This window comes from Notechis scutatus, chromosome 10 (genome assembly GCF_049901735.1).
Source record: "Notechis scutatus isolate UNSWTSFEM ecotype Mainland chromosome 10, rNotScu1.2, whole genome shotgun sequence".
Classification (NCBI taxonomy): domain Eukaryota; kingdom Metazoa; phylum Chordata; class Lepidosauria; order Squamata; family Elapidae; genus Notechis; species Notechis scutatus.
The window spans coordinates 4,555,238-4,570,813 of NC_142018.1; the positions used below are offsets into that span (position 1 = coordinate 4,555,238).

The 15,576-nt window shown below is 46.5% G+C and overlaps 1 protein-coding gene across 1 annotated transcript in view; it reads left to right on the top strand.

Moving 5' to 3' along the window:
- The window catches only part of NEXMIF (neurite extension and migration factor), a 409,722-nt gene extending 395,878 nt beyond the window's left edge, over positions 1-13,844 (top strand). Inside the window, exons 4-5 of the mRNA XM_087971974.1 lie at positions 6,293-6,405; positions 8,665-13,844. Of these exons, the coding sequence (XP_087828100.1) occupies positions 6,330-6,405; positions 8,665-13,022 (4,434 nt within the window). The 5' untranslated portion in view covers positions 6,293-6,329 and the 3' untranslated portion in view covers positions 13,023-13,844. The remainder of the gene's footprint in view (positions 1-6,292; positions 6,406-8,664) is intronic.
- The last annotated feature ends 1,732 nt before the right edge of the window (positions 13,845-15,576 follow it).

Below are 15,576 nucleotides of genomic sequence, written 5' to 3' on the forward strand. Positions count from 1 at the left end.
AAAGCTGAATGCCATACATGCCACTACACACACACACACACACACACACACACAAACATACATATATACATTTTACAGCATATATTGAGCAATGGTTAAATTTTTTTTCTTTATCTTTATCATTGACGTGATCTGCCTTATTACAATAACTCCTTCGTCCTTTTAATTTCTCTATATAGTTTATGATTAAATGCACATCTTCTGTCATTTCTATAACTTATCCAAATAGCAAATATTACCTTTTCTTTAACCACTCATACCAAATGTTCCATATTTCATAATACTCACTATCTTGTTTATTTTTTAACAATTTGGTTAGGCTATCCATCTCAGGGCATTCATGTATGCTTTCATGCTAGAACTGGTTGTTAATATTCTAAGCAGTTCGGAGAACCGGTTGTTAGAAGAAATTACTGGCCTAATCCTGTAAGGAAGGCAGGAAGGAAACATTCTGGTGTTGCTTACAGAAACTGCTTCTCTGTTAACCCTTATTACATTCTTGGCAGGACTAGACTTCCTGTCTCAGGAACTTCTCTGGAGTTTTTCCCCCCTCCTTTGCTGGTACTTTGCTTATGTGGAGTGACCATTCAAAGTTACAATGGCACTGAAAAAAGTGACTTATGACCATTTTTCACACTTACGACTCTTGCAGCATCCCCACAGTCATGAGAGGCCAGGTGAGGAGATGCGTGCCTCACCAAGTGAGTGATATTGAGTTGGCCACACCCAGCCAGTCACATAACCACCAAGCCACGTCCACCCAGTCACATGACCACCAAGCCATGCTCACCAACTAAGCCACGCCCACAGAACCGGTTGTTAAAAAATTTGAATCCCACCCCTGGGTGGGTTTCAAAAAAAGTTCCTACTGGTCCGGAGAGCTCACTTTGCACACACGTGTGTGCACAGGACTCAAACACTGTCCTATGTATCAACTCTGTTGAACTGTGCAGGTGCACTTAATACACATGTGCGTGCCAAATGCGCACTTTGTACGCGTGTGCACAGGGCTCAGAAATTGCCCTCTGCATCAATGCTGGTGAGCTGTGCTGTTTTTTAGCTCAGCTGAGGCGCAGCAGTACACTCTGCCACAAGAATCAGATGAGCTGATAAACAGCAGAATATAGGAGAGGTAAGAGCGGGGTTGGGGAGGCAGCCGGAGGTGGTATTTGCTGGTTCTCTGAACCGGTCAAAATTTTCGCTACCAGTACACCAGAACCAGTCTGTCAGTCTGTGCTCCATTCAAAATCCAAGAAAGAAATACTTAGACTCCATAGATTAGAGGAAAGAAATCTTTTACTGAAATTTGAAGTGGTAGCTTCAGGTAGAATTCTGAATCTAAGAAATTAGGCGCGCAGATCACATATACAAAGGGATGGAATTGTTCCCACCCCCCAAAGTTCAAAAGATTCTTCCAATTAAAAGTTCTGGATATGGTCATGTGGGCATCTTCAGGTGGTGATGAGGCCTCTGTCCGTTGACCTTGACATATTTTGATAAAGATTTGCAGTTGCGCAGAGAAAAGAAAAGCTAAGCAAGGAATAGAAACTTGAGAGCAGGAATTTATACTCCCCCCCCCCCACTCCTCATTTATACAACACAAGAATGTAACACCTCCAGCTCTCTTCCCAGACACAACCCCTCCCCCCGTTACTTATGGCAGCCGAAAGATGCAAAGCAGTAGAAAAGATCTTGGAGGCTGACACAGTCCAAACCAGTTGAGTACCACCTCTGGTCTCCAACTGTGGCCACTTTAAGTTTGGCAGACTTTCAACTCCCAGAATCCCCCAGCCAGCTTTTCTAGGAATTGAAGTCTGCCAGGCTTAAAGTGACCCCTGCCCTAGACCACTAGTCTTAAAAATCCCCCACCTCCGATTCCCTGTGAAAAATGGCAGCCTGGGATGGGATTTGTCTCCTGCTTCTCTCGGCTGGATGTGGGCAGGACAGGTACCAAGTTGGGTAGGAGAGAAGATTAGGAGATTTGGCATTTTCAGCCAAATTTCATGGATAAATTTATCCAAACCTCGGGGAAAAGTCACAGAGGGGTGATTATTTCGGAGGTAACCAACCTGATTCCCGGTGACTTGGAGAAGAAATCCCGGTAGTTTGGGATGACATTTTCTGGCATCTTTTGTCCCCTTACCAACTAAAAGTCTTCCTGGCACAAAACTTTGCCAGCTAAATCATCATTTGCAGTGAGACTAAAGTCAATTTATTTTAAAGAGGCAATTAAATGATAGACCTTTATATCTAATGATGACACCTTCAGCTAATTGGGCAAATTGCTAATGTGTACATTTGTGCACCCAGCCAGAAGGGAATTGAAGAAAAGGGAGGGAGCGAGGGAAAGGAAGGGAGGGAGGAGATGGATGGATGGATGAAGGAAAGAAGGAGGGAGGGACAGAAGGAAGGGAGGGAGGGAAGCAAGGGAGGGAGGAGATGGATGGATGGATGGATGGATGGATGGATGGATGAAGGAAAAAGGGAGGGAGGGAGGGACAGAAGGGAGGGAGGGAGGGAAGCAAGGGAGGGAGGAGATGGATGGGGGAAGGAGGGAGGGAGGGAAGGGAGGGAGGGAGAAGGATGGGGAAAGGAAAGAAGGAGCAAGGGATGGAAGGAAGGGAGGGGGGAAGAAAGCAAGGGAAGGAAGGAAGGGAGAGAGGGAGGGAGGAAGGGAAGGGAGGGAGGAAAATCCACCCTCCTAGCAGGCCTGCCAAGTAGATTACCCATGAAGGAAAATACAACCCACCCCGTGCCTAGCCAAAATGAGCGGGGATTGGCATACGTGAAGCAGAACTGAACTTCCATCTGCTTGGCTGTGGGTGGGCCCAGAGGGAATTGCACCTCCCCTTCCTCTAAAGACGAAACTTGCAAGACTGGAATTATTTAAAGTTTTACGCACACTCTCTTCGCTGGGAGGTTGATCTGGGAAACTGAAGGCACTTTGCACAATCTCTTAACAAAGGGTATTCTACAGAACACTGCAGGAATCCTCTAGCTGTGGGGTCAAACAACCTGGTTGGTCCTTGGGTGCAGCTCAGGATGTGCACAGACTATAGGTCAGGGGTCTCCAACCTTGGCCACTTTAAGCCTGGCGGACTTCAACTCCCAGAATTCCCCAGCCAGCTTTGCTCGTTTTATGTGATCACCAGTTGGGGGCAAAGGGATGGGGTCAGCTGTAAGAGGCTTGGCTGCTGTTGGTGTGTCTGCGATGGTGATTGTGGAGATAGGAGGCAATAGTTTCCTCTCAAACCCATACCCAGAAATGTGGTCCTTCTTAGCGATCTGGCAGATGTTCTCATCTGCCGCTGAGAAAGGAAAAGGAATTGAGATCTGGGCGTGTCTGGGTGTCTGGATGCTTCTTTTGTTGTATATGATCGTGGCTCAGTTTTTCTTTTGTTTCTTATGTTCCATCTAATTAGCATCATTGCTTATTAAAAAAAAATAATAATAGAAAAAGCAGATCTGGTTTTGTTGTGACCTCTCTTGGAATTACTTTTGATGAGGAAAAATACAGCACAAGTGATTTGAAATTAATTAAGGAATTCAATAAGGCAGGATGTACGTACATTCACATGACTTCTTTACAGGTCTGGTGTAGACTGCGAGTCTACATAGAGTCATGGGTGTAGAAGGGCCCATAGAATCATAGGGATAGAAGGGACCTTGGAGGTCTTCTAGTCCATCCCCTGCCCAAGGCAGTCATCCTTATTCCATGTTGGACGAAGGGATGCCCAATCTTTCCTTGAAGACCCTCCAGTGTTGGAACACACACAACTGTGGAAGGCAAGCTCTTCCATTAATTAATCGTTCTTACTGTCAGAAAATTCCAGAATTAATGAGCTTCCATCCATTGCTTTTTCTCCTGCCCTCAGGTGCTCTGGAGAATAAGTTGACCCTCTCTTTTCTGTGACAGTCCCTCAAATAACAGAAGACAACTGTCATGTCACCCCTAGTCCTCCCCTTCAATAGGCTAGACATACCTAGTTCCCTTAACCATTCCTTATACTATTTGGCCTACAGCTCCCTAAGCATCTATGTTGCTCTATTTTGCACCCTTTCGAGGACATCTTTTTTGGTATTGTAATGACCAGACTAGAGGCAATAATATATAAATTGTATATATTTGTGTAATATGTATGGGTAATCCTTGACTTACAACAATTCATTTAGTGATCATTCAAAGTTACAACGGCATTTTAAAAAATGACTTATGACAGTTTTTCACACTTACAATCTTTGCATCATCCCCACGATCACATTATCAAAATTCAGACGTTGGCAACTGGTTCCCTTTTGGGGCTGAGTTTGGAGCCAATGAATTTTGTATTCCTTCTTCTAATCCTCTACAATTGGTCACATGTAGTTGCTACGAATCAGACCGATTTCAATCCAGCATTCAAAACTAGAGTTTCTAATCTGGGAGCAAATGGTGGCTTGCAGTGAAAGTGTATGACCCAGGAGTGAGCTTATATGTAGGAACACCAAAAGAAAAGCAGATCAGGGAAGAGGGAAGGTGCGAGTTTATGGATGACCTGCAAGCTAGTTTTTGGCTCTTCTATCCCAAGCTTAGCTTTTTAAACCAGGGGTCTCCAACCTGGGCAACTGTAAGACTTGTGGACTTCAACTCCCAGAGTTCCTCAGCCAATAAATCCTGTTTAAGTTTTGAAAGTTTGGCTCGAGACTCATGATTTAAATGTGGGGTAACTGCCGGAATTCTGACATCCTGGGAGTTGAAGTCCACAAGTCTTAAAAGTTGCCCAGGTTGGAGACCCCTGGTTTAAACCATGGCTTCTTATTGTAGCCTGGTCCACCTAAATGTGAAGGACCTCAGATACAAATTAGCTCACTCGAACTGGGTTTAGGCAAAACCATCATGGTGTGCAAACCCAGCACAGGCTAGGAATGTTATATAAACTTACCCAGCTGATCTATGTTCTTCTCTCCTGTACATAAGAAGGCACTGAAATTCCTGTGACTTCATTATTGCACTTCCACAAAGATGAAGAGACAATTTCAAAGTCAAGATAACTAAATTAATATGCAAGGAGGCTATTTTTAACATTGAGTCAAGCTGATTGCAAATTTAGTTATAGAACATCTTGATGATGAGGTTCCTCTCCAAGGCTTTGGAGGTGGGTCAAGGCAGGTCAACAGGGGGGTAGTTCACAATTTCAAGAGCACTCCTGTGAAGCCCAATCGCTTCATCGTGTTTGGATGAAATGGTGGAAATTGTTGGAAATTCCTGCTGGAAAAGACCTTAGTGCACTAGGCAGAATTAAGTGTGCAACACTGGTCTTTGAAAAGCATGTGGGCAGATTCTTTGTACAGTGGAAGTGCTCTTTGTTTAGTTTACTTTATTGTCATTGCACCTCATACAACAAAATTAAATGCCACCTTGAGTGTACATTATGACGATAAAAAATAAAACACAAACACACATCCTTCACATTCTATGCATTTAATTGAAAACCCCTGATATCGCATCAATATTGCAGTATACAGTAGAATTCAATAGAGTTACTACCCTGGGATAGAAGTTGTTTTTCAGCCTATTTCTCCTTGTTTTTGTTATTATCCTGTACCGTCTGCCAGATGGTAATAGTTAAAAAAAAAAAAAAAAGAGTGCCCAGGATGAGATGGATTTTTGAGAATGTCTTGAACTTTCTTAAGACAGCAGGAGCTATAAAGCTCTTCCAAAGAGGGGAGAGGGCAACCCATGATCCTCTGGGCAATGACGTTCACCCTCTGGAGCGCTGTCCTATCTGCCACTGTGCAATTGGCAAACCATACACAGGTGTGCAGTATGTTAAAAAGCTCTCTATGGTGCAGCGGTAGAAGGTCACCAGCAGTTTTTCATTCAGTTGTTGCTTCCTGAGAAGTCTCAGGTAGTCTTATCTCTGCTGGGCCCTTTTGACCAGGGCTGCAATGTGGGCACCCCAGGTCAGGTCCTCTTTTAGGGCAACACCCAGAAACTTAAAACTGGCCACTTGCTCAACTCAGTCTCCATTGATAAGCAAGGGCTGGATATCTGGTCTGTTCCTTCTATAGTCCACTGTAAGCTCCTTGGTCTTATTGGTGTTGAGGACCAAGTGGTTGTCTCCACACCACGAAAGCAACCGGTCTTTGCTTTTGACTTGATGAGAAGACCCAGGTCCATGTCAAGAGTGGGCAGTTGTGGTCTGTTTTGTTTCTCTGCTCTGCCTGAACTGTGTGTTTCATTTCCCCTGCAGGACTCTCGGTTAATTTGAAGATTCTAATGTCTGCAATTTATGTTTTTACAAATGTGCAGAGTGGCCAGTTGAGCAGAGCATGGAGTGAACAACTTGATGGATGACCAACAAGATAAGGAATGTGCCTCGGAGGACCAAGAAACAATCTTGATTAATGGGGTGAAAGAGGATGGTAAGGAATCTAATTGTAGCAAGGGATCTGCCATCACTTCCTCAGCTGTTCTGTGCCCAAAGACCAATCCTAAATGGGGAAGGGTTTCTCTGCCATTTCCAAAGATTGTTGGGTGGGATAAGGATAACAATTCAGAAGTTTCTTTTTTACTGATTTCACATTTCTGAGAATCCAACATTCTTCACATGCCTTCTGTCATCCTGCAACACTTCCAACACAATTTGGCAGTGGCAAACGCCACCATCCTATTTGACTTCCTCTGAAGCCCCATATTAATAAAAAGTGATATATTTTAAAGCAGCCAGAAACTTGCGAAATCATCCAAATCCTGGGCAATTTCAGTGAGAAATTCAAACTCACACCTCAGAATTGAAATATCATGTAAGACTGTGTTTCTCAGCCTTGGAGGCTTTAAGATGGGTGAACTTCAACTCCCAGAATTCCCCAGCCAGCATGGTGAGTTAAAGTCCACAGGTTTTAAAGCAGGCTGGCTGGGGGAGCTGAAATCCTCACCCTCAATAATAGACACACTGATTAAGATTTTGCAATCTCGCGAGGTTTCAAATGACAATGATGATCATCCCCTCAGATTTGTTTATTTCCTATTATGTTATTTAACGAAGGGCAGTGATTTGGTGGGATTAACTTTGGCTCAAGGAGTAGGGTTTGTAGTGAATTTTTCTCACTTTTCTTGCCAATGTGCCTTGTCCAGCTGGCGTGATTGGTAGTTTCCACTTCCTCCACGATAGCATTGATTTCAAAAGGAAAAGATCTCCTTTTGGATAGCTTTACACTTCCCCTCCAAACCACCTTATAAGGGATGAGTGCTGGAGATCCCAGGGAAGGAGGGTCAAAATAATCACGAAGTTGTCGATGACTGCACAAAATCTGCCCCTTCATTATAGATCACAAACAAATATATGTGTCCCAAGATAATGTTGCAGGATCTAACCAGGATCAGAGTGGTAAATCAGCACTCCTGTTAACTGAGGAGCCAAACTCCACTGATAGCCTCACACTGCAATAAACAAGGACCTACGTTCAATTTTGCGGCTCCTAAGGTCGTTGGACGAGGCCTGGGAAACAGACCCCTTGACAACCAACAGGAGTGCTGATTTACCACCAACTTATCAAGTACTTAGGAAGCAAGGGCTTGGCAACACAAGGAAACAACAGCCAACTACTTAATAGCCAGCCAACAACACTCCAATCAACAACTAAAATCTCACACACAACAGGCACCACAGAAATACTACTCACACAATAGCCCAAAGCAGACAGTCTGGTGAGAGAGAAGTTCCCTGAGAATGAGGTCCAGCACGAATCCGAAAGCTCAGAAGATTAAACCTCTGGTTCCGGTGACCAACCCAGATTGGATCCTGCTACATTATATTCATTCACAAATCATGTGAGTTGATTTTTTGAGACACCCCCCCCCCATTAGTTCTTGGATTATATTTTATTTATGGTTATAAAAATGTAGTTTATCTACTAAAAAAAAATACAATTTCCCAATATGCAACCCCTCAAATATCATTGTACATTTTCAGATCAAATTCTCTATGCCATTTCGGCAAAATCTGATAATGAGCATCTTAAGTTGAGTAACAAAAAAAATGAATTAGAAGTGCCTCTGCTTTTACAAAAATGTAAATATTGTTTGGCCTCTTCAACTTTTTCTGCAGAGCCTGATCAACATGCATTAGGGGATAATAATAATAATATTCATGTATGTGGGAATTAAATTTGAAAGCAATAGAATTGTTATTATTAAAATTTCTCTGTACAGTGACCTCCTCTGAGCTCAATTTGACATGAGAATATTAATTCAAACTATCCTATAAAGGTAAACAAGAAAGAGGAAGCAGTGATACTTTTTATAACTGCTGCTGGCCCAGAATTAGGGAGAGCTATTTTTTAAAGCGTGTATGAATTTAATAATGCATCAAGTCAATCAATCTAATTCATACTGTTTGACTTCCTCTGTGGCCCTGTCTTCCATCAAAAATGGAAAGATCCAGAATGGCATTCTTACTAATCTCTCTCTCTCTCCTTCTCCCTCTCTCCCCCTCTCTCTCGTTTCTCTCACCTCTCCCTCCCTCTCCCTCTCTCCCTCCTCCCCTCTCCATCTCCCTCCCTTCCCTCCTCCCTCTCTTCCTCTCTCTCTCCCTTCCTCCCCCCTCCCTCTCTCTTCTCCTCTCCATATCCCTCTCTCCTCTTCATCCCTCCCTCCCCCCTTTCTCTCGGCTCTCCTTTCAGAATCGAGCAATCTGGATGGTGACGACAAACCCCTCCGTGGGGCAGCGGACGCTGCAGCCCCCTTTCTGGCCGTGACGTCCACCGGAGCATCCCAGAAAGAAAGCCGGTCCCAGCCAGCCCTGACTTCCAAGAAGGCCTGTTGGCTGAGCCCTCCTTCCCCGCTGAGACTGGCCGATGTCCCCGACCACATCTCCGATGACTCCTCCTCCGTCCACGCCATTTCCCTCACCTCATGTGTCACGAAGGGCCTGAGCGCCTGGTCCCTGCCGGGAGACTGTGAGAAGGCCCCCTTCACCATGATGGAGCCCGGAAGCATGTCCGCCTTCCCTGGCGACTGCCTGATGCAGCCAAGTCGGACCTGCCTGGGTTGCTTTATTGAGTCGAAGGACAGCCTGGATCCAGAGCCCGGCATAAGCCTGAAAGTGGGCGACATAAACAGGGACTACAACACCTGTTCGGTCTCTGACATCGGGATCCACTGCATGAGCACAGGGGAGACCATGCGATACGGGGACCAGCTTCTCTCGGACCAGCTCCTCAGCTTCCCCGTGCACAAATCGAGAGTGGCTGACAAACGGGAGGCAGAGAAATCTGACAGCGACTCAGAGGATCCGAGCCAGAAAAATTATTACGAGGGATTACTTTTGGACAAATGCAACGGAGAGGAGCCCTTACTAACAAATCCCAACCAGGAATGGGGTTATTTTGAGTCTTTCATCAGCGAAAGCAAAATCGAGCTTCTCGACCTCTGCTCCAAAAACGAGCTCTCTGTGAATCTCTTTTCCGAGGAGGACGTGGATAATTACATGTTCGATGACGATGATTCGACCTTGGGAAGTGACGTCTGCTCTCTAAAGATTCGCTATGAATCCTTCCAGGACAATGTGAAGGAGAAAACGGGGGGCCTGCAAGAGGACACACAGTTTAACTTCTTCCCCAGCGTGTTTAGCGGGTGTCCGAAAAGAGAGAGTAGGACTGCTCTGAAGAGGGGACCCCGAGGGGCAACTGATCCTTCCCAATTCAAATCTGAAGAGACCATCATCTGGGGGGAAGAGGAGGGGGATGGACAGCAGCAGGAGGAGGAGGAGGAGGAGGAGGAGGAGGAAGACGAAGAGGGAGGGGAAAGTGAGAAAGTTGCCTTAAACAAATCTTGCACCAGTACAGAACTTGTACAGTACATCAGTCCCAAAAGGAATCACTTCTTAGAACTGGTGAACTCCACAGAGGACTCGGGGGAGTCCAGCGATGACAGCAACTGCACCGAATCATCTTTTGATGTCCTTCAAGACCTGAAGGACTGCAACAAGTATCTCCCCCGGGACCACTCCAGCTCCTTCATCCAACAGAATTACGGCCTGCGAGCAAAAAGGAAAGTGCGCTACAGCGAAGATTACCTTTATGACGTGGATTCCATCGAGAGTGAGAAGATCGTGGACAAGAAGGAGTGGATCCCAGATGGTCCCAAGGAAGAAGACGACGACGACTGGTGTCCGAAGAAGAGGCGGAAAGTTTCTCGCAAGGAGCCACCCGTCATCATCAAGTACATCATCATCAACCGGTTCAAAGGAGAGAAGCACATGTTGGTCAAGCTTGGCAAAGTCGACCCCAGCGAGATGACAGTGACCTTGAGCGAGGAGTTGTTGAGCAAATATGCCCGGTTGGCCCCCCTGAAGTCGTTTTGGCAGGAGAGGTGGCAGACCCGGCTCAACTTCCTCAAATCCGCCCTCTACCACAAGCAGAGCTTCTATCTCAATGGCTCCGAGGTGGCCTTCCTGTCCCACCCACGCAAGCGCAAGGGCAAGATAGCCCACCGGCACCGGATCCAGAGGATCAAGGCCATTGAGCAGCCCGTGGGCAAAGGCGGCTCCTGCTCATCAGAATCCAAGCAGCTCTGTTGCAGGATCACGGACGAGGAAGGGGGCCTGAAGGGGATCCAGGCCATGGCCATTGCGACCCCCAGCTGCGTCAACGGTATCCATCTGAGCGACATTGCTGGCCTGGCCCTCCCTCGAGGCAAAGCCCAAGAAAGGGTATTCAAAGGGCCCGAGAGAAAAGTCTTGCGCAGGATCAAATTCAAAAGCGAGGCCAGGTTGAAATGCAAGCGGCTCAAAGCTGCCACCGCTCTGGCTGAGGTTTCGGCAGCCTTAGAGGATCCCGAGTTGGCCACGGGGTTGAAGGATGAAGGCGCACCTTGTTCTGCAGGCAGCTCTCCTCTCTCAGAGAGCCAGGAGGACAAACGGGTGAAAAATGCCCTTGCCTTCCTACCCACCACCTGCACTTCAGACAAGCCAGCCACATCGGCGAATCTAGCGGCAAACGTGCCCCTCATCCCTGGTGGGTACCTGCAGACGTTACTGGATGCCTCCGACTTGTCCCACGGCACTGGGATTGCGTACTTCAGTCCTGCCCCCTCTCAGCAGCAGCCACAGCAGGAGGAGGAGGCTCTCCCCAGCCTCGTCCAAGCAGAGAAGGCCTTCTGCACCCTGCAGCCTGCCCAGAGCTGCATTTTGTCCCCACCGTCCGAATCGGAGTTGCAGCAGTCCCCGAGTCCCCTGGAGATTGAGCCCAGCAACTTCCAAAGTGTTTGGCCAGCCAGCAAGGCGGGCAGCCCGAGCGGTCAGGGCTTTGCTGGGCAGCTCCCAGACACCTCCCTGCTTTCCGCCGTAGAGTTTGGTAGCTGTGCAGGGTCGGATGGCCTGCCAGCCTCGGGATACAGCCAGGTCCATCTGAGCAACGGCAAATTATTATACCAAAAAAAATTCCTCCTGGAGGGCCAGCAGTTGCAGTCCGATGACTCCTACCAGTCTTGTCCCTTCAATAACCGAGAGGGGAATTTCCCCTTCCAGCGAGGCACGCTCAATACCGATGACGGAAGGCTGGTCAGCTTCGATTCAGTGGGCTCCCTTTCCGCTGCCTCCAGCAATTACAGCTCCCTGAGTTTAAAGTCTTGCGAGAAGGATGGAGATGATGAAATTGCCGATGACTTCTTGGCCCACTGCAGCCCCAAACTGGTGATTCAGCAAAGCATCGACGAAATAACACCTTTGAAGGAGTCCACCGATCTTCTAGATATTTCTAACTTCACCCCCGACAAGTTCCGCCAGTCGTCCCTTTCGGAAATGTCTCCTCCAGATACCCCCAACCTTTCCCCACAGATTGCCGGGCCAGAGACGAAAACCCTGGGGAATATGAAGTGTTTCCCGGACGGCTCCCAAGTGGCACTAAGCAACACCGAGAAGGTGAACTGGAGCTGTGGGGTTCTTCAAGCTCCAGACCAGGCGGATAATGGATTCACTTTAAATAATCATCAGTTTCAGTTCCATATGTTCACCGATGAGGATTCTGTCAGCCTCCTCGAAAAAAACCCATCCTTGTCAACTTTTAATGAGCCATCTGCCCAAATTAGCACCAATAGCAAAGCGACAAAATCCAAGAGGAGAAGTTCAAGTAATAAAAATGTGGGTGCCAACCAAAGCCCAACCCAGAAAAACGTTAGGAAAAAATCCCCCAAAGCCAACAAAGGCGCTGAAAAGGCCCCTGGCAGAAATTCCAGGCAGTCTCCCAAAACTTCAAGGAAAGGGAAAAACGGGGCAGGCGTGAACGGAGAAAAGGCCCTCGGCGATCGAGTAGCCGGTCTCTTGAACAGTTCAAACTCCTCGGCAAAAAGGTTGGCCGAGTCCATCCAGCAGGGCAGCCCAAACGCCCTCCGGATAGGGAAGGCCAATGGTCTGTCCAGGGAATGGCCGCTGGGGAAGGACAGTAGCGGGGGCTGGTCTGAAACCAGCATAGGAAGTGCCAACAGCCTTCTTGATGATGATCAAAGGGAATTTGAGGAGCCGTCCAACATTTTGTCAAACATTGCATCTGGCATGGCAGATGTTCAGAGATTTATGATGGCCTCCATCGAGCCCTTGTGGGGGCCTGTCGGCCACAGCGATGCCTCTGATCTCTTCCGATCGCCCGAATCAAACACTCTGAAACTGAAAACTCTTAAGATCCTGGCTGGCACGTCTCCGGAGTCCAAGAAGAAGGTCAACGGGAGCTCTTCGGGAGCGGGACGCAACCACAAATCGGGGAACAAGGGCTTGAGTAAAACTGGCAGCCGAGCCGCTCCGTGCGATCCGGGACGTTCCAGTTCCTCCGCTGGCTATGCCACAGACATTCATTCTCCTTTTTTTGATAAAAGCTATAGTAACCTGAGCACTTTAGCCAAAAATGAACCTACCCATAAAAAGCTCTACCGACACAAATCCACGTCAAAGTCCCTGCGTGACGAGAACTGCAAAGTCAAGCGGGCAGAGAGAGAACAGGGCCACAAAGACCCAGCCACAGTAGTTTCCTTTGAAAAACTGAGGTAATACCACACCAAGCTGGCTGGAATGCACCCTAACTTCCTTGCTCCCTGCTAAGCCCATTCCTGCTCACATTTTCCTACTTGGGAAACCAGAATTGCATGAAAGAGACATTTCCCTTTTACAGGTCTTTTTTCCGTTGTCGTTGTTGTTCTTGGTTTCGTTCTCAACGTGCATGAAAACACTTGTTTCTTGCAAGCTACTTCAAAAAGAATGACTTTTTTTTTCTGGCTTGGCTGGGCGGGGGGTTGAACACTGACTAACAAAGCTGTTCCCTTTTTTTCTTGCTGTTTGGCTTCCTCTGATTTGAATTCCTTTATTTATTTTAAAGGGTTAATTCTGTGCTCTTTTTTTTTAATGGTTTGGAAAAGAGAGGAAAGGGGGGAGGGGGAAGACTTCCGGGGAAGGGAGGGAAAGACTTTTTGTAAAAAACAAACAAAAAAACCACACACACCCCAAAAAGAGCTGCGTCCCCCAAGCTGAGATTTTTAAAGGTTCTTGCAGAAGTCACTGTTCCATCCCTAGAGAGATGATTCCACGTGTATTTAACCCTATTGATACCTTTACCCCTGCACCTCAGAGCTCCGTCTTTCAAACATTTCCACCCCCAACCCCACCCCCCATATGATTCCACCGAGTTAAGATGGCATATCAAATCTTTGGTTTTCCTGCAGGGATACAGACTACATTCTTCTTAAGGCAGAAACAGCATTTGGGGTTTTACGTGTGTTTGGAGAAGAGCTGCTGCCTTTTTCTAGGAAGAAGTTTGGAGTTTGCTTGGTTCCCCAACCCTTCCTCCCCCCCTTTTTTTTATTCCCCTTTGTTTAACCCCACATCTTTGTTTTTTTCAAAAGGGGGAAGGGGGGAATGCAAAGCCTTGTCATACGTCCAAGTGTTTAAAGTGCTGAAATAGAAAGCTAGAAGTCCCGAGAGCTTTGGAAGCCAATCCCCCTCCCCTATCCCCAAGGCCTCTTCTTGTACAATAATCGCTGCCTTCTGGCCAACCCCGCAAATTGTGCCAAACTCCAAGTGTTGTACTGTACATAACTTTTACATCTCTTCTGGGTTGTGAATGTTTGGTGGTACTTTTTTCTTTCTTTCTTTCTTTTGATTGGATGACAAACATTCCCGGTGAAACAGTTGGCCAACTCTGTTAGGCAGCCGCCACCAACCAAAAGAGTGAAGATCTCTTTGTTCCTGAGGTACTGAATGTTTTATGGACCTACCTGAATTCTCTGTGCCAAATTGACTTACCTCATTGAATGGCTGTTTTCCTGTGGCTTGCAACTCTAAAAGAGGTGGGAAGAAGGTGAGGGAGACTTGAAAATGAAAAATAGGGGTATCTTCTGAACAAATGCATATATATATACATATAGAAAACAAGATAGTAAAAAAATAATTATGATATTAATAACTCAAAGTAACGGTATTGGAAACGCAAGCGATTGCATTTAGTGGTTTTAAAAGCAGCTGTTTTTCTATCACCTGTTTTGTTTCAAGCCAAGCTTCCCAGCGGAAGATAATTTCGAAAGCAAAGTTGTATTGTTGGCACTTTGTATCTGTTTTCTATATTTTGTAATACAAACCTGGGAATTTTAGAAAAAAAAAGCCGTCTGAAAAAAAAAAACCAGAGCGATGCATTTCATAGACACTATATTGATATTTCATTTTGAGCTTTTTTGTAACCATTTTTATGCTCCTTGTCGCAGGAAAAACTCGCTGACTCAAAAATATGATGTTTTCTAAATGTTTTAACCTTTGCAATGACGATATTATTTGAAGGTTTGTAAAAATAATAATAATAATAATAATAATAATAACTGAATCAAATGTAAAATTGTTCATGCAATTCCAGACGTCATGTCAGCCCTCTCACCTTCCAGGGAACGTGGTGGAATCAACTTCCCATCATCCCTAACTGTGAATGTCCGGGAATGTTAGGGGGCTGCAGTCCACACCTCCAGAGGGGGCACAGATGGGGCGAGGGAAGAGGGTCCTGAGGGGGCACGAAAAGAGTCGAGACGGCAGTTGCCACCACATGCAACCACAAGGCCTGTGGGGGCTTCAGCCCAGCCATCGTGGCTTTCCAAACGCCCCCTCAACCCTACTCCTTACGGAGGCTGATTAACAAACCCCAAACAAAGTTGACCTTCTTGTGATTGCATCTGGTTTGGGGGTCCAGGTTCAGAATGTTTAAAAACAGGGTGTTTCCCCCCCCCACACACACACACACACCCCTCTGAGAGGAATAAGTGCTGGCTACATAAGGAAATACCATTCCCCAAAGATCTTGTTTTGTGCCGTATTCCCTGCCCCGGATCTCCCTCGAAGGAAAACAATGTCTTAACGTTTATTGCGTACCTGAGCCTGTGTTTTTGCTCTCGATCTATGGTGAAACTTGATGGGGGGTGGGGAGGTGGGCGGGTGGGGGGGGGGACTTCTTGTGAGCCGAAGGGAGTGAATTGATGCACTGAAAAAGAGTCTTAGGGAAAAGACTGACAAGCAATTGACGGAGTAATTACAGCGGTCCAGTTTACTTTTCTTTCCGGATTTGGGGTTT